Genomic DNA, 19379 nt, shown 5'->3' on the forward strand with positions numbered 1-19379 from the left:
AAAAGGAAAATTCATAGAAAATAAATAAAATCATTTGCTGGGAAAGAAATACACGCACACCTAAGAATTATTTTCGAATATACAAATATTCATTCAAATGATATATAATTATGCAAGATTTCTAAAACAAGGAAGCAGAGAGATATCGATGATATTAATAATGGATAACTTTATCGTATATTATGCTACAAATAATCTCCACAGCAATATTTATTAAAATAAACATTGTAAAAACTGATATATATTGTGTATAGTTTATACAACAATGACTACAGTGATATTAAAACTCTTTCTGGTGCACTGTGATATGATTAATTTGACATTGTATTTTTATTTGCTGTACGATTTTATTCCATGCACGTATAGATATATTAACTTTTCTTTTCCTCGGTGATTAAAAACAAGGAGAGGAATTTCCATGATTTATATGAATTTATATTGAGGCTGACACTGGCGACACAATCCGACATTTTTGATCTTTTTTAATAAACGTTATTTCGTTTAATGAAAATGAACGAGTTCTTGTAGATTCGCTTGTAGAAACAACAGTTAAACTTATAGAAATCGATTTTGTGAATAATATCGATTCGATCGATGGTCTCTTTTTTTATAAAAAAAACGGAATAAAATGCATTCAATGTAAGCAACTATAGAGCAATATAAAAAGCAAGGATTAGCTGACAATATCATACAGAATGCAATATAAAATTTAATTTTCACACATTTTATGTTACGATCAAAGCACAATTATACTTACCGGTTCCTATTAGTATTGAAAACGATGGTTTTTACTTTGCTCTTAGATACGAAAGTGAATGATTATCGCAAATCTAAAGAAATCTGTATTACGTAATGCAATTGTGACCGAATTTTTAATAAATCAAGAATGCATACACAGATATATGTACGTACGTATGTATATGTATATAAGTTTCTTTTCTCATGTTCCAGAAATACTTTACTCTCTACTAAATGTGTCAATGCATCGTATACAAATACAAACGAATAAAAAGGTTTAAAAGCGACAAGAGAAATTATAAGTAATGAAATATATTTATTGTTTTCGCCCTTACCAATCTATATTACATTACATATTATACTATCTATTTTTATGTAAATTTTTCTCGTGTTAATGTAATAAAGAGTTATCTACAATGGGAGCAATATGGTGCAGTAAGCCGTAAGAAATCAATTAATCACAGTTCAATATCTTACAGTTTACTGTATAGTATTATGCCTATTGTAGATGAACACATTTGATTTTGCAATTATATATTATGTTTTATCATGTCAATTTTTGATCATCTTTGATTTTCGAAATTTCTGTTTCTTTATTGCAGTTATATTGCAACAGAACTGAGAAATTATATAATTTGTTTTACTTAAATGAATAATGCAAAGAGAAAAAATGCGCATACTTTATTTTTATTTAAACTCAATAAATGGTTACAATAAAAATATAAAAATTTTAAATTTTATGATATATTAAATGTAAAATAATTCTTTTTCAAAATATAAATACTGTCATATTTTTTTTATTCATTTATGTAAAATATATGTATCTCTTTTTAAAAAATAGTTGTGCAAAAAATAAATATTTTTTAGTCTTCCATTTTCTTTTACTGTTTTCAACAATAAGTAATTTAAGGTATGATTCTAATATATTTTATTCATACGAATATTCCTACGCTATTCCTAAAAACGTTTCTGGTTAATAACACTGTATGTTTTATGATTGTCTTTTCTTATTTTTAAACAGTAAACAGAATACGTATCAATTTTTTGTTGTATACAAACGTAAAATATAACTTACGTTTTCTGGAAGTAAAGCGGTCTTATTTACACTATATTTACAGTTTCTTGTGTTTCACACGTTGACGTTTGTAAAGCTCCATGCGATTTAAACTTTTCATAAAGTGGACTTCCCTTAAACACGACATACGAAAGTAGTGCTTTCGTGTAATAGTCCGACATTAGTTCCAAATTTCTTATAACTGTTGATAAAAGATGCGCTTTTTCCACATATATTCCTAGATGAAAAATAATATACTGTAGTTAAAATATCCATTCTAAAATTACTCATAAAATAATATATACATATCTGTTTCTTTTTATAATTCTTTACCTGGTGCCTCAAACATAAGATAGCAGAAATGCACATGTAGGTAATAGTATGATGGCTGATAATGGAAATATATTCTAAGCTGAGACACAGGTATGTTAAACTTTTTACTAATCGCTGCCGTTCCAGCATCTCGTATATTTTTTAATAAAGGAAGATGAGATCCATTCAACTCTCGCAATGATCTTATTTTTTTAAATGGCAATGCCAATAACTTTAATGTATCCATCTGTCTATCCCATTTAAAATCTGTTACTAATACAAAACCATTATCCTTGTCAGGATCCTCATAAATAATACTTTCTTGTTCAGCTTTGTGTTCCAAAATATTAGTAATCCACTGAAAAAGAGAAAGAAACAATATAGAAATAAAATATGCTTTCTATTTAAATAATCTTCTAAATTATGTCAAATACGAATCAACGTTACATTTTAAATAAACTATACCTCCAAACTCAGACTCATTGACTCAATGTAAGGGAGAGTGACCTGCTGATAAAGTTCATAGGTTTCATCTATTACATACAATTCTTGTCTTTTATATTTATCGATGTGTGTTTGAGAAGCAGGGTATATCACAGTCACATGTAGACCTTGAAAAATAAAATTAATTACTTTATAAAATAGTAACTAATCTATTAAAATACATAAAAAATTGACATTGATATACCATTATTTTCCTCGGTCGGAAAACAATTGTAATTTCTGTAGACATCATTGGTGAATATCTTTCGAAAGGTCGTCTTTCCATCGAAGAAATCTTTCTCCAAGAGCACCTTGTCATGAGGAAAACTCTTTTGCTCAAGCAGAACGACCGCCTGACCCTCGCGATTCTCAAATGTCCCTTCCATGCATATCAACTTTCGAGCACAGTTATTCTGCAGCACTCTAGTCACTTTGAAATCTGATAGATTCAGTTCTGTCTCACTCATATCATTCTCGCCCAAATTGTTCTCAACTACATTGCTGCTTCCATCGTCCAATTTGACTTTCTTCACTGGTGGACAATCTCCGTCATTGGTGCTTGCACATTTCTCCGCCATGCTTACTATAATATAAAAAAATCTAAAAATAGAATGAAGTACTGTATTAGATGCGAGACATTGACGTAAACATTAATCTTTTTGCAGTGAAAAATAGAGAAAGATTAAGGTACATAAGGAGTTTTTTCTTCACGCTATCGTTGGTATATACAAAAAGTACTTTTTACCGGTGATCGCAAGAAAATCCGCTGTTCCTTTCTTTTAATTTTTTCTTACAAATCCTTCTTTTGATACAGTGGTTTAATAAATACTTGTCATTGTTCAATTCTTGTTACAATTTTCTTAATCGTGAATGAGATCAGATAGACCGATAGATAAAATTGGCAAGTACTGCGATGGTTCTGCTCGACAAGACTTCACACGTGCTTCTCTTAACAAAATTTTCACAAATGAATCGATGTAAACACTGGTAAACAATCGATTACCAATAGAAGTCGGAACAAGTTGGAGGAACGAGAAATAATAATCATAATAACTAGACCGGTATACGACCCATGAGAATACAGTCTGTAGATACAAAACAGAGAAACAATTCGCTTTAGGTTTGCTCTTTGCATATATTGAACACGCGTATTTTTCACTTTTCTCTCTTTCTCTTCAACGAATTGTTATCTATTTTAAACGCAAAAAAAAATAACACTAATTAGTGTTGATCAAAAATTTGTTTCCTCTAGCTTTAATTTCTTCCTACTTCATAGGTGAAGGAATCGATTCTGTATCTTAAAACGAAAATTATAAAAGTGAGCGAATTTACTAGAATATTGATAATTTCATTGGTGAACACTTAGTAAATTTGCTCACTTTTGTAATTTTCACCTTGTTTGAAGACACAGAATCGACCCCCTGTTCTTTTTAGTTGAATATTTTTCAAAGTCTATACGTGTTCTTTTTCTTTAATGTGAAAAGAAAAAGGCCTGTTTTTTTGGCTGAACTCTTGCACAGTTTCTTTTTTTCCTTTTATAATTTGTATTCCTTTTTCTTCTCAATATGAAAAGAAAAAAAGGTTTTTTTCTTTTCAATTTAATTTTTTGCAGTTCTTTTTTTCTCTCTAATGTGAAAAGAAGAAATGGGAAAATGAATTTAAAGCTCTATAATAGGGCCGGTATACATAGTCGGATTTTATATGCAGGGAGCAGATTTTTGCATAGAGTCGTAAGCAGTAAGCCGTAAGAAATTAATCAATCATAGCCGATTATTCTTCTGACTTAACTGTGACTGGCAAATTTCTTACGGCTTACGACTTACGACCCTATTGTAGAACAGGTATTAGCCATTCGGCACACCAGCGCGATGTTCATCACGCGCGACACACGATATCCAATGAATGTACAGCTTTTATTCTCATTCTAAAGGTATACTGTCATTGGATATTGCGTGTCGCGTGCGACTAACATCGTGCTAATATGCCGAAGCCATTATATGTAGCGCGATAAGCGGTAAGGATAGACAAATGGAAAAGCTTCGATTGCACATATTGCATGTTGCATACATGCGTCGCTAATTGGTCAATTTAAAAATAAAATATTCTCATTGGTAAAGTAGTAAAAAATTACTAGGCATCAGTTGATATGAGTGGTGTGTGCAATCGGAATTGTAGGCAAACGGGATCCTCCCGTGACAAATAAACTTGAATATAAATTTTTTTAAATATATTAACTTATTTCTATGCTAAACACGCATAAATATTAATAAACATGTATAATTATACATGAAATATGTCCATACATATTCATACATCCTTACTTTTTTTTTGTAAAATTACTTTTTAGCGTAATAAAAATAATAGTAATGTGAAAACATAAAAAATAATTGAAGAGATCATTTTTGCATTGTTTGTTTTAGAAAAAAACAAGTTCGGAAAAATGTAAAAAACAATTGCTCATACATAATTATGCATAATTTTATATATAATTATACATAAGAATTGTTTTTCATTTTTTTAAGCTTGATTTTTTCTAAAACAAATAGTGCGAAAATCTTTTTTATGTATGTATATAATTGTACATGTTTATGAATATTTATGCGTGCTTATATATGTTAACATATATTTACATATTTATGCATAAACAATTTTTTGTGTTTCGCGAAAAAAATTTAATAGTTTTTCGTAAAGTTATTTACGCTTGTAAGTTGCAAAAATTTATAAAAATATCGCTCATGCGAACATTCAATAAATTATTATAAGGTCAAAACAATTTATAGTCGTACAAAAAAAAATGTAATAGAGACCGATTTTAAAGATCTTAAATTGTTCTATAAACTATAGATTATTTTTACTTTATCATTTTCATATAAATAGATTATTTTCCATTTGTTTACAATTTTTATTAACATTTTTCATTATCAACTCATTAATTATAAAATTTTGTAAAAAGTATTATATATATTTCCACTTCAATTATGTGAAGTAACTCTGAAAATTTTAAAATAAAACTTGAGTGAACTGTACAGTTAAAAAATTCTTGTGTGATGGCGCATACGAATGCGGAACTGCGGCGTGATACAATAGAATTTTTTTAACAATAGCTATGTTCGGCAATGCACATCTGAGACGTCGGAGTGCTCTTATATTATAGTATATGTCACGTGCACTGTAGAAAAAGAGCATTACCGAACGCAGCTTATACAATCCATTCGAGTGCCTCATTATTGACTTAGCGGTTGTGCAGATGCGGGGATACATCGTGTGAATTTCTAATTTCTTTTTCTCGCACTGAGAAAAAGACGCATATATATTTATAATATCTTCGTATAATAAAAATAAAATTTTATTTTCACATCTTTAATGTGAAACATATTTGTTTTTGCGCTTAAACCAGCAGTTCGCACGATGTTATCCACATATTTGTTCTATATCATTAAGTCGATAATTAGATGTATAATCGATAATTTTCTCATAAAGTAAAAAACTGGTTTATCTACATTAATATACATCTTTGCAAAATATAACAAATCATAAAATTATGTAATACTTTATTATCTGCAGTTTTTTTACTTTTAAGAGTTCTTCTTTTATCTTGACGCTTGACGTTCATTTTAGCATAAAAACAGATCATGTAATAAAAATTAATGAATATTAAGCGTCAATTTTAATCTCGATCTATTTTGACGCAAAAAATAAGCGTTGAGCGTCAACATAAAAAAATATCTTTAATCAAGTAATTTTAACAATCACGTAACTTCCATAAGCGCCGTCTTTAATTTAGTATTTCGTCGGTGATATAATATATTTCTATCAAAGTTTGTATATAATAGATAACCCGGTGAATTTCTCTTCAAAAAAGGGAGTTCCTTCACTGTCTATATATTTTGTCCTGTCTTCATTATATGTCTCATGTTTTAATTTGTTAACTTACATCAATTAAGACCGAATTTGAATATGCTCGCCATGAAAAGACGTGACTTGACGTAATCACCTCGTCGGTAAAATCGGTCATTGTAGCGCTACTTACCGACTGCAAGGCACGTCACAAACCGGCATATTTTTGTGATCGAGGGTATCTTACGTTCAAGGTAAAAATATGGATTCTTTCGTAATAGTTCGGAGGAATCTGTACAGTGCTTAAGGTGGTAAGGTCACGTAATTCGGAAGCGAACGCGACAGGTGTTGATTTTTGATTCGACCTGTTGCGACCTTTGCCGCAACGTAAAGAGCATCAACCGTCTGAACAAAATCTCAAGCGATGCTGCAAGTCGACGACAGAAAGGTAAATCTCGAGCTCTCTAAAGTATCTCTCTTCCTTATATTACCCGTCAATTTATCTTTCCTATTATCGCACGTCTCTCCGCTCTTTTACACATTCTTTTGTCATATAATTGTTTCTTATTTGCTGTTTTTTACTTGTTAAGGGCAGACCTTAACAAGACCTTGACAAAGTTGTAAAAAGTAGCACAATGTTCCATCTGGCATCTGTTCTCCAAACGATTGACGAAGTCCTCTGATTTTCCTCGTGCTGGTTTCGTTTCCGACTACCGAATACGTTCCCATGGATTTGCATTGAGGTTATGCTCGACGTTTTAGCCTGGCGTTTTTAACGCAGTTGAAACTTATCTTGCGACTTCTGTTATCTTAAGATGACCTAGAACTCAAGTCCGATTCATTTATGCCCGTATTTCCTACCAATGTAGCTTAATTTTAATTTCAGTTCGACTAACTATCTTTTTCTAGTTCTGAGAATTAGAAAAAGATAAAGAGAAAGTTAACTGAGGTTAAAGTTAATATAAATTAGTATGAAACAAACATTAATTAGCGATTAATTTATCGAATAATAATAATAGGATGAGTATAATGATTCAATTATTACGTAATATTATTTCCCAGCATAAGTAAATCTATTAATTTTTTATTTCTGTGGAAAGAAAGATTAAAAACGACAAATTTTATGATCACAGATATTTTGCTTGGAACAATTAAGGCCCGATTCTACCAATATAAAAGCAACTTTAATCTCTGTAATTTTAATTTACTGTTCATCTTTTTCCAATTCTTGGAATTACACAAATTTAGAATAAATTAAATCGAGATTAACTTAAATTTTTTTTTTAATTTAAGAATTAAATTAATGAAACCAGGATAGCGATTATGTAACATTTTCTTTAGAGCGGAAACGTGAAAAGTGAAAATTTTAGCTCTATAAACCTAGCAGGATCAAATCAGCAGAATCAAATCGGATCTATCGGAATTTTTAGTACTCATTGTGTACTAAATTATACTATTAACGATAATTTTGTATCGTGTGCCATTTCAAAACAAATCGTGACGCTGCTAGCTTAATATTAAGCTGACAGGACTAACTTAAAATAAAAGAAAAAAAGAAAAATAATATCAGAAATCAGTAGGATTGAATTTATACTATCAAAAACAATTTTATATAATGTCATTTTCAAGAAAACAATGGCGCTGCTAATAGTTTAATATTTAAGCTAGCAAAATCATTAAAAAAACAACATAAGAGCAAAAATTAACACAACGGAATTTGTACTAATTTCTATGTACCATTAAAAGTAAGTTAACATCTTATATGTTTTCTCCTTAAAATGACTTTAATATATACTTACGATTTATGAGCCATTCCATGTCAAATTGAAAATTTTGTAAAAATATATTCCCATCTCAATTATGAAGTAACCCTGAATATTAAAAAATGGAATATTTCGAATGGACTGTGTAGTTAAAAAATTCGAGTTTCATTCTGAAATTTTCAGGGTTACATTATAATTGAAATGGGAATATATTTTTACAAAATTTCTAAATTGAGTTGATGATGAAAAATGTTGATAAAAATTGTAAACAAATGGAAAATGATTTATTTATATGAAAATGATAAATTACAAATAATCATTCGTAGAACGATTTAAAATCTTTAGAATCGGATTTTTAATTTCGGAAAATTTTGTATTTTTTATATAAATTTATGCAACTTACAAGTATCAATAACTTCACAAAAATATTTCACATTTTTTTCGCGACACATGGGTCTCATATTTTTATCTGTAGAATAGGTATGTTAGCAAATTAAAAAAAAATAACGATGTTTTAAAGGTGCCCAATTGACGTGGAATGCCTCATAGATTGTAAGTATTATATATATTAATAGTCCATTTAAGGAGAAAACATGTAAAATATTAACTTACTTTCAATGGTACATAGAAATTAGTACAAATTCAATTATGTTAATATTTGCTTTTATGTTATTTTTTTAATGATCATGCCACCTTATATAATAAACTGGTAGCGCCACTGCTTTCTTGGAAGTGACACATGATGTAGAATTGTTTTTAGCAATGCAAAATAGTATAAATTCAATCCTATTGATTTCTTATTTTTTTTTCTTTTATTTTGAATTAGTCCTGCCAACTTAATATTAAGCTAGCACCGCCACGATTTTTTTCGGAATGGCACACGAAAATTATTATTAATAGTACAATTTAATACAAAACGAGAAAAAATTCCAATAAATTCGATTTGATTCTGCTGATTTGATCCTGCTTTATAGAGCTGAAAATTTTTATGTAATGTATGTACATACATACACACACGTACATACAAAAAATTTTTACTCTAGGATAAAAGTTAGATGATCACTTAAGAGTTCAACTAACTGACTGAATCGATCGGCTTTGGGACTTTTTATTTTTCTTCAACGTAACTTTCGCATTTAATCATTGACGTTACGCATAATTAGGTTCGTCTTTTCAACAAATTCGTTATTTATTCCAAACTCATAAATAAAGTCGCATATTTATACAGTGTATGCATATTTATCGTATAGATATGCGTACATTGTAAAAAATAAATTAATTTTAACTTAAAGACACACAGTGGACTTTGTGAGACATGCAGAAATGATGAAATGAACATTTTGTGTTAATTTTAACATTTTTACATCAAAAAGTCTACTATATCTACTATATGTCTTTAAGTTAAAATTAACATTTTAATTTTTTACAGTGTATGGCTATCTTTTTCATGTACTTGATAGAGACTTGATAATATCTGATGAATAATTTATGGTACAAATTCGTTAAATATATTTTATTGATATGATGGACATTTCTCGCACTTACGAGCTAAAAGCTCAAAATGTGTAGGGTAGCAAAAAAAAAAAAAGGAGAATATATAATTTCTCGTCATTTGTATTACCGTTAATGCAAAGCTTATTGGCATGCATATATGTATCTTTTTTTTTTAAATTTATGATAATGTTACAAGATGTCTAGTTTACCGACAAACGCACTCATAGATATATATATATATATATATATATATATATATATATATATATATATATCCCACGAAACCTCGGCCATACATTTTTATGCAAGCCAGCGAGTTGCGAGCATTATCGAATAACCGATCAAATTCTAAAGGCTCAATTGATATTTTCTTTGTCTATATTTCGGGTGCTACAAATAGTTTGTTTTTCGAACCGGTGTATAATTTCAGATAACGAACACGTGTCGAACACAAAATCAATTGTTCTTATTTTTAAATGGATTTCTAATCCGTCTAGAAGAGTCAGTACTATAACACCGTCAATCTTGTGTAGATACCTATAGCAGAGTCTGGCCATGGGAATTTTGTCAAGACAAGAGTTAGAAAAAAGCGTGTGTGTGTGTGTGTGTATACATATTATTTATAATTGTATATGATACACAATATATACATCTCTTTTTAATTTGTATAACTATCTTATTTATTCTAACTTGTATTCTACTGAAGTTAACAAAATCGTTAAGACCAATCAAAAGTTTATTATCCCGCAGACAGACTCTGTTATAGAGGGTGGGTTTCATTTGACGTTCACTCACATGAGGATTATTTGTCCTTGTTTAACATTTGATACTAATTGTTTAACATTTGATAAATAATAAGGGTAAATATATAATAATAAAGGTAAATAATTCTACGAGCGTCAAGTGGAATCCTTGCGCATCCAGGATCCAATCCTGTATAAACAGAGAAGATTTCGCGCCCGAAAAGAGACGTCCCGTATCTCATTTGACCGGACGTCACGTCACGTGTGTGTACGTATTTACATCGTGTTTGGTGGAGCGCCGCCGATCGTCGCACGCGCGATGTCACAGTCGCATTCCACGACCGTCAATCGTCCGTTACGCGTGTACAAAGTGTCGCACATGGAGTACCTGTTGCAAGTAAGTGGTAAACGTCGCTGACTTCCGTGCGCGGTCTCTCCACCGGTCTCGATCGCGGGACTGTTTCCTTTTTATCTTATTTAAGTTAAGTCCGAAAGATTCTCGATTACTTTCCGACGAAAAACAAAAATTCGCAACCGAATTAGGCCAATATTACATGCGTTTTTGTTGTACGACAATTGTTTCAAGTCTGTCGATTGGCTAACAACAAAGTGTAACCGATTGACACGCTTAAAAAATTTGTCGTACGACAAAAAACGGACGCATATAATATTGGCCTTAGAATCTAAGAGATCCTCAAACGTTTTCTCTTTCGTAAAAAAAAATCTCGCATTTGAATTAAAATTGAAAGATTTTGGAGTCTTTCTTCGCAGAAAGAGATCTTAACGATCTCTTTGTCAGGAAAACGTTATTGTTGACCTTCAATTGTTCGTTTGATTGTTGATAGAGTAAATCGAAGGGAACATCAAATGTTTGAAAAAAAATGTATTACGAACTTCCAGGATATCCGCGAAATGTATTTCTAAGAATCTATTTCTAATAATGTATTTCTAAGAATCTATTTCTAAGAATGTATTTCTAAGATTGATAAAGATTCAGACAGATAAAGATAGATGATGATTAGATAAAACATAAATAACTTGTAAATTCCTCATATCGTAGCGAGGATCTAAATGCGAGACCTTAAATCCTGTGAGAAACCAGCTTCTATTGTAGCTGTTTACGTTTATTGGAAAGAAAGTCTGATTGTGTTGATTGAAATTCTGATTGAAAATAGACAAATCAGAAATTTTCTGAATTTCTTATAATTCTAGTTTAAATAAACAGAATTCTACTTGATATGACTTAATATTACAATTTGTCTATTTTTAATCAGAAATAATCCTGTCAGAAACCAGTTGCTTGTAGCCGTTTACTGAAAAAACAGTCTGGTTGCATCAATTGGAAATTTGGTTGAAAATAGACAAAAATCAGAAATTTTTTTACTCTATTATAATTCTAATTGAGACAACTAGAATTCTGCTTGATATGATAAAAATTTTCTGATTTCCAACCAGAAATTTTTCTCAATGTAATATTCATTAGTGATTTTTTGCCGTAAGCTGTCTCGTGCCTTGTTCCCCACGTGTGTGAGATAACGGCTATCTTTAGATATCTAATGAGATTAAGTCGTTACCTACATTTGACGTTCCCTCAGTCATCATAGAGACAACGAGGACGTTTTGTTGGGAGAGATCGTTTAAGGATCAGTCTCCACCTGATCCGCGAACTTCAGGGATCTTCTTTTTCGCCACGGACTAAAAGTTTCCACGAGTTTTTACGCAATGATTTATACAAGCACTCGTACTAATCTGTCGTTATGTAAGCTAATGATAGGCGAACCCGTCTCGAGTACGCAGCGTCATTCTGGGATGTAATTGTGATACCAATCTCATTGGCCTCGAGTCGATCTCATGTCGCGTGCGACTTGTGTGCGGCTTATCTTTTCATGGATTTCTGAAAGGCGATGATTGTTCCTAATTCGTGCAATGAATTGTGTATAGAACGAAATGGAAAGCAGTTCAATTAAATAAGAGGAGCATTTGTATATACAGTCAAAGTCAAATATTAAAATAATAATCATTTTTTAATGAAAATACATCTACAGAGTCAGATATTCATATTCAGTTCTTCAAGTTTTAAGTTAAACGTCTTAAGATGCTACGATTCTGTGATTCATTCGCGTGCACTGAAAGAAAAGATTGGCTGCTACAATAATTTAAATGATATAAAATATGACTTATTAGCTGCTGTAACTAATTAAAAATACTATATCATATTCAGCCAATCTTTTCTTTCAGTGTGACATCTTAAGGCAGTCTTGAATACAAGAATTAGAAGATTATGAATACCAATTAATATGTATTTTTAAATAAATTTATCTCAGACAAATGACAGTGCGCCGATATTCGAACTCGCAATGCAATCAAATTGAAATTGTGTTGTAAGTGTGAAAGCAATTGGCGCACATATCCGAGATAAATTTATTTAAAAATACAGATGTATTATTCCAACATCTGACTTTGACCGTAAATGGCTTATCTTATATCCGTTTCTACCAATGTAGATTAACTTTAATCTCGGTTCAACTTAACTTACTCTTTATCTTTGTCTCATTCTTAAAACTAGAAAACGATGAAGAGTTAGTTGAACCGAGATTAAAGTTAAACTGCATTAGTAGAAACGAATATTAGTTGACGCATTTATATGATGGTCGATCATGTTCTGGCTTAATATGGAAAAGTTCTATTTTCGAAAGATAGAAAATAGCGAGAGAAATTTTTCTTTCGTCATTGTTTAAGTTTAAGTTTTTTACGTAAGAAATGACCAAAATTCTATTAATATTCATTTCTACTAATGTATAATAGATTAACTAATGTATAAATACTAGATTAAATTTAACCTTGGTTTAACTTATTCTTAATTTTTTTCTCATTCTAAGATTAGCTTTAATCTTCGTTCAACTAGTTATAGAAACGAGCGTAATTCTAAGAAATAGAAAAAGAACAGAGTCAATTAAATCGAGATTAAAATTAATCTTATATTAGTAGAACCAAGTCTAACTATACGTTTTTCTGGTCTCGCTTTTTTCATTCGACAGTTATTTCACACGTATCGGAAGGCATTCGCGATATGTATTTATAACAGATGCGAGATGATAAGATAGAAATCGCGGGAATTAAGTTCAATTCAATTATGTCGCAAAATGGATTCCAAGCTAATCGAAATATCTGAATGTTATTCGCTAACACTTGTCATAAACGTTGCGATAACGGTGTTTAAATTATGCTTATTATGTTATTATTAATAATGGCGCTTAAATTATGTTCACATGATTATTATTATTAATTATTATTAGCTTCGAAATCTTTTTTTTCCTATGGCACTTTCCTATCTTTCTGATATTCCGAGTAACCGAACGTAATAACGACTATTTATTTTAACAGAGAGATAAAATTCATGCGATGTATGTGTACTTCGTTCCTCGAAATTATCTTATCGCATGGTTTTGTAAAAAGGTCAATGGGGGGGGGGGGCGAGGGAGCAGCGTTTGCTCGAGTATCAGTTATTGTTTCCTACACAATTTAATGATTTTTAATGCTAATGTATAAAAAATAGGTTTAAACACAGTAAATGTCCGAGTGTTTTCTGCGATAATCCGCAAGTCCTGCGATAACCAGTCGCGAAATTCCTCTCACCAAAGCTGACTTTGCGCTCTTTTACATATGCAAGGTCGACAGTTGTGCGTTGTATTATTATCGCGGTACATATATTTGAAAGTTAAACATTCAAATTAGTGATTATATTATTTGTCCAGCGCATTTTTTTACGTCTTATTCACGAAATAGAGAAGAGGGGAAAAAATATAGGCGGTACTTACACTAAAATAAATCACAAATAATGTCTTAAGATGCTAATCTCTGATCTGTTCTTGATATCTTAGATTATACTTAAAATGGTCTTAAGTATTATATAAAATCCGGCTCTAAATATCAGCTTATTTCAATCCTATCCCATCTGATCTGAGAATATTACCTCAACTGTAAATCAAATTAAATGAAATATCGCTCGTTTCATTTTATTCTTTTTTTACCGCAATAAACCGAGAATCTCCGGGTCAACTTGAACTCGAATTATCGTCTCGCAGGCGAGATCAAAGCGATCACGACATTGGATCAGGTTTCTTAGATGAATATTCTTAGATGAAAAAAAATTCACGGAAACTTTGAGAAAAACGGTTTTTTCTAATTTTTTATTACCATATACTTTACCTTTTTTTTTTATAATCTTATTGTCTTATTGTCTTCTACATGTCAATCAGTTAAAAATTTCTCTTTTTATTTCTGCCAAGTAAATTAACTTTGATCTTGGTTAAACTTACTCTTTATCAATACACAATTAAAGAGCATATAGCTGGTTAAAATTACTCTTTATCTCATTTTTACGACTAGAAAAAGATAGCAAGTTGAACTGAGATTAAAGCTATTCTACATTGGAAAAATAAATACTAGATTAACTTACTTTTTTCCTTTTTCTGTATCTAAGAATTAGAAAAAAGATATTTAGCATATTTTCTTTTTTTTTTCCTTTTAATCCCATATAAAAATGTTACACAAATGTATATACACGCTTCTATCTAGCCGTAGTCTGCAACATGTAGATAATATAATAAAAGACAAATTGCGAGATATCACTTTAATTAATTGAAAAAAAATGAACCAAAAACGGAATTTTTTTTTCTTTTTTCCTGAAATGCGAGCGAAATATGTAGCGTTAAAATTCAATCGCCGATTCTCATATGATAATTTTCTTTTCTGGATTTATCGTTATCGCATTGCATCCATTTATTTTACGTTCTTTTGCATTCGCTATCTATTCGTTTGCCTTTTGAGAGACCTTCTCGGGCACGAACGACGCGATTACTTTCGCGCGTTTTTTGAGAAGACAATGATGACGATTTACGATAATTCGTCGCATGTTAAAGAAAAAAAAAACAGGAAGAGAAAAAAAGAAAAAACAGTCCTTAGCGACGCTTTGTTGATGCAGATCGCGGTCGATTTTTACAAGATTGTTTCTACATAAGAATTTTGTCCCGACGAGGAAGATTTTAACGAGAAACTTTTTGAGAAAGCGGTCAGACACATCCCGAGTCATCGCACGCGTATACATTTTATTTATTTTTCTTACTTTTTTCTCGTATTTTTTTTTTTTTGTCAATTTATACGGCCGCGATCTTGAAAAGTTATCATGCGTAACATTTTGCCCTCGAATTGCGACAAACGGCTCACCGTAGCGGATTGGGAGGACTTCGCGAAAAGAATAGGTAAAAAAAATCGATTTAGCTATAACACGGAGAAAATTCTACAGGCACGTGGTCACCAACGTAGCTCTTCAGATACACAGGCATTCCGCGAGCGTACGAAGAGAGATGCACGGGATGAACTACAACGCGAACTTGAGAAGCTGCAGGCAACCGCTCGTGAGAACAAGACGACGATATTTAGTCGGCAGTTCGCTGGATTCCAACATCTTTTCGAGCGATTCCTGCAGGAGGAGGGTCCGTCCTTAGAATGGGACCATATTCAGAAGCTGCCCGAAGATGCGGTGAGTGAAATCCGATCGTGCAGAAACAGAAAATTATGGGGAGATATTCGTGGTGCCTCCTCCTTTTTTTTTCTTTCAAATTTACATGATACTCTGTGTAACAGCTCGTATTTTTCAGTTTATTTTAATTAACAACTCTGATATTATCGATTGATAATTATCGTCACTAATTATAATTAGTGAGTTGAGAAATTATTATGATGATCTATGGAGATTCTATGAAATCATTTTCTAAAAACGTTCTGTATCTTATTAGTGCTTTAATTGGTGAATTCTATTAATAAATATTATAATATAGAAATTTAATTAATTTCATAATTCCGAATTATGTTTTTTTCACAGGTCAAGAATTACAACTCTTTGCCATCACCAGAGACGAACGAGGTGAAGGAACTGCTGGATAAGTTGGTTGTCGTCAAGCTAAACGGTGGTCTTGGAACGAGCATGGGATGTCACGGACCGAAATCCGTCATTGCTGTACGAAATGGACTCACGTTTCTTGATCTCACTGTTCAGCAGATTGAGGTATCGCGACAAATTATATATATATAAGTTATTCTTATCAGTTATTTTATTCTTATCATTTACATAATCACTATTAGTTTTAAGATTATAATATAATGTATAATAATTGTATGTATTTCTATTGTAACAGCATCTAAATAAAACGTATAACGCTAATGTGCCACTCATACTGATGAATTCGTTCAACACAGACGACGATACGCAACGCATAATTAGAAAGTACAAAGGAATTGATATAGACATTTATACTTTTAATCAGAGTTGTTATCCGCGCATAAATAGGGATTCCCTCCTTCCGATCGCTAAGCACTGCCAAGTTGATGAGGACATAGAAGCGTAAGAACGATTTTCATAAAATCACTGTTAATATTATTTTAACACATTCACGAAAAAAAATACATAATTTGTTAACAGGTGGTATCCACCCGGTCACGGAGACTTCTATGAAAGTTTCCTGAATTCTGGTCTGCTCAAAAAATTCATTCGTGAGGTAATAAAATTGCATTTTTCACGTCCATGTAAATAATGACACGATAATCAAATTTTAAAAAATTCGGATTTTTTGCAGGGTCGCGAATATTGTTTTATTTCTAACATAGATAATCTTGGTGCCACGGTAGACATAAAAATCTTGAAGTCGTTGCTTAGTAAAAGTCCGGAACCATCTCTTGAATTTGTCATGGAAGTAACTGACAAAACGCGAGCGGACGTTAAGGTGTATTTCGTGAGAATTATGCAATTCGTCTGGAATAGCGTCAGAGAAATTCTAATTATATATTTTATTTTACAATTTATAGGGTGGTACGCTTATAAAATACGAGGATAAACTTCGTCTCCTTGAAATAGCTCAAGTCCCCAAGGATCATATCGATGACTTTAAATCTGTTAAGACATTTAAGTATTTCAACACCAACAACCTTTGGATTAAACTTAATGGTATGTGTATTTAAGATTGTACAATTAATTATGTTATGTATGCTATATAAAAAATATTAAACTTGTGTTTGATATATGTGCTTCTTAAATAGCTATTGAGAGAGTACTTGAGCAGAAAGCATTGAACATGGAGATAATTGTAAACAATAAAACTTTTACCAATGGTCTAAATATAATACAACTTGAAACAGCTGTAGGAGCTGCTATGAAATCATTCGAAGGAAGTATTGGTAAGTGCTGAAAGAGATAACGCTTCTCTGATTTAACAAAATTATTTTTTATTCTTTAATTTCTAGAATTCTTTATCTCAAGAAATCTTGTTTTATTTTAAATCGATTCTCTATACACAATTATATTTAATTAAATATGTTTATTTGCTACAGGTATAAATGTGCCGCGCAGTAGATTCTTGCCGGTGAAAAAGACTTCTGATTTAATGCTTGTAATGAGTAATTTATACACGCTACGTAACGGATCTCTCGTAATGAGTCCTCAAAGGATGTTCCCCACAACGCCTCTCATCAAATTGGGAGATAATCATTTTTCAAAAGTTAGTAGGATTGATTTTTATTTCAATTTCATATGAATTCATACGAATTTTATCTTTAACTTTATTATATTAGGTTGAGTAAAAAGTTATCGCGTATTTTTTAGCTCAAAGTTGTATATACAATATCTTCGTCAATAATGAATGAAATTCAAATTTAAAAAAAGGATTTTAAAGCTTGAAATCTCTACTTTTAAAAGCTTATCACATTTTTTAAGTTTATATGAGTTTGATAATTTTTACATACCAAAAACTACGAGCTGAAAAAGACGAAAAATTTTCTTCTCACTTTGTGGATTTGTAACGTGTCCAAAACGAATTTGAGAAAATTTTCGATTACCTATCGTGAAAGCTTGATACTTTCCCTACAAAATCGTTTTTTTTAAATATTCCTACGACTTTTGATTACTGAGTTATCGCGGATTAAATAAAAGAATTATTTTGACTTTAATTGCTCATAACTCTATTAAAAATTGTCGTATCGTATAATTTAAAAAAGAGATTTTTAAAGCTGAAACTTTACTCTATCAAGATATATTTATATTGTTGGTAAGAAAGTAATTGCGGTTTTTACTGATAGATGTCTTTTAAAAAAACGCGATGACTTTTTACTTAACCTAATATACATCCAGTTGTATCAGTCCCTTTTTTTTACAGGTAAAAGAATTTTTAACTAGATTTCCGACAATACCGGATCTCCTCGAGTTAGATCATTTGACGGTATCAGGTGATGTTACCTTTGGAAAAGGGGTAACGCTGAAAGGCACCGTCATTATAATCGCCAATCACGGAGAACGCATAGATCTGCCTTCTGGAACTGTTTTAGAAAATAAAATTGTATCGGGTAATCTACGTATATTGGATCATTAAGTTGCAGCGGAAAGGCAAAGCATCTCGATTCGTCTCGCGGAGAGCATGTAAATGTCCGAGAGAACAAGATCCGTGCTTTCAGCAATCGTGTCTTAGCTTAAATTAACTAGTCAAGCAATTCAATTGTATATATACATGTTATTTTATAGAGAAAGGGCAGAAGATATATTTCTATAAAAAAAATTATTTTACTGAATTGTACATAAGAAATTATATAAGAATTTAATTATGAGATATCGAAGAGAAATTTATATAATATATGAAGTATATACTGTTATGTAGGAATGGAAGCTTATATAAGGCATATTATATTATTATATTATAATGAATAAATGCTCTTTCAAATTTTATTTATTTCTTTGATGAAAAACTCCTGATATACATACATGAAATAAATATTTGCAATTTAAAAAGTAGAAGTTAAATGCATAAGCCAATAAAAATTACACTCTCAAGTTACAAAAATAATAGAAATTAATTGTCAAATAAATCAGAAAATATCGAAAGTATTCTTTATTTTTTTTTTAAAGAAAAT

At 30.9% G+C, this 19379-nt stretch overlaps 2 protein-coding genes across 8 annotated transcripts; one reads left to right on the forward strand and one right to left on the reverse strand.

The window, feature by feature from the left end:
• Positions 1-1591: 1591 nt before the first annotated feature.
• On the reverse strand, positions 1592-12383 carry LOC108752937 (m7GpppX diphosphatase). Of its 4 annotated transcripts, XM_018494178.1 has the most exons (6): positions 3333-3605; positions 2793-3187; positions 2570-2715; positions 2126-2462; positions 1814-2030; positions 1592-1695 (listed from the first exon to the last, which is right to left on the reverse strand). In XM_018494178.1, exons 2-5 carry the CDS (start codon positions 3163-3165, stop codon positions 1840-1842), a joined length of 1047 nt encoding a protein of 348 aa, XP_018349680.1. In that variant the 5' UTR covers positions 3166-3187; positions 3333-3605; the 3' UTR covers positions 1592-1695; positions 1814-1839. The 4 variants fall into 4 exon arrangements, with proteins under 4 accessions (XP_018349680.1, XP_018349682.1, XP_018349681.1 ...); XM_018494180.1 differs by lacking the exons at positions 1592-1695; positions 3333-3605 and adding an exon at positions 12003-12383 and having other exon boundaries at positions 1730-2030; positions 2793-3170; XM_018494179.1 differs by lacking the exon at positions 1592-1695 and having other exon boundaries at positions 1730-2030; positions 2793-3170.
• Positions 6631-18908, forward strand: LOC108752935 (UTP--glucose-1-phosphate uridylyltransferase). Of its 4 annotated transcripts, none has more exons than XM_018494173.1 (11): positions 9997-10182; positions 10562-10821; positions 15730-15966; positions 16309-16491; positions 16622-16827; positions 16906-16981; positions 17060-17206; positions 17289-17427; positions 17520-17657; positions 17811-17977; positions 18632-18908. In XM_018494173.1, the coding sequence occupies exons 2-11, from the start codon at positions 10744-10746 to the stop codon at positions 18842-18844; spliced, it is 1584 nt and encodes a 527-aa protein (XP_018349675.1). In that variant the 5' UTR covers positions 9997-10182; positions 10562-10743; the 3' UTR covers positions 18845-18908. The 4 variants fall into 4 exon arrangements, with proteins under 4 accessions (XP_018349678.1, XP_018349675.1, XP_018349676.1 ...); XM_018494174.1 differs by having other exon boundaries at positions 10606-10821; XM_018494176.1 differs by lacking the exons at positions 9997-10182; positions 10562-10821 and adding an exon at positions 6631-6872.
• The last annotated feature ends 471 nt before the right edge of the window (positions 18909-19379 follow it).

The sequence above is a fragment of the Trachymyrmex septentrionalis genome, unplaced genomic scaffold (genome assembly GCF_001594115.1).
Source record: "Trachymyrmex septentrionalis isolate Tsep2-gDNA-1 unplaced genomic scaffold, Tsep1.0 scaffold62, whole genome shotgun sequence".
NCBI classification, from domain to species: Eukaryota; Metazoa; Arthropoda; class Insecta; order Hymenoptera; family Formicidae; genus Trachymyrmex; species Trachymyrmex septentrionalis.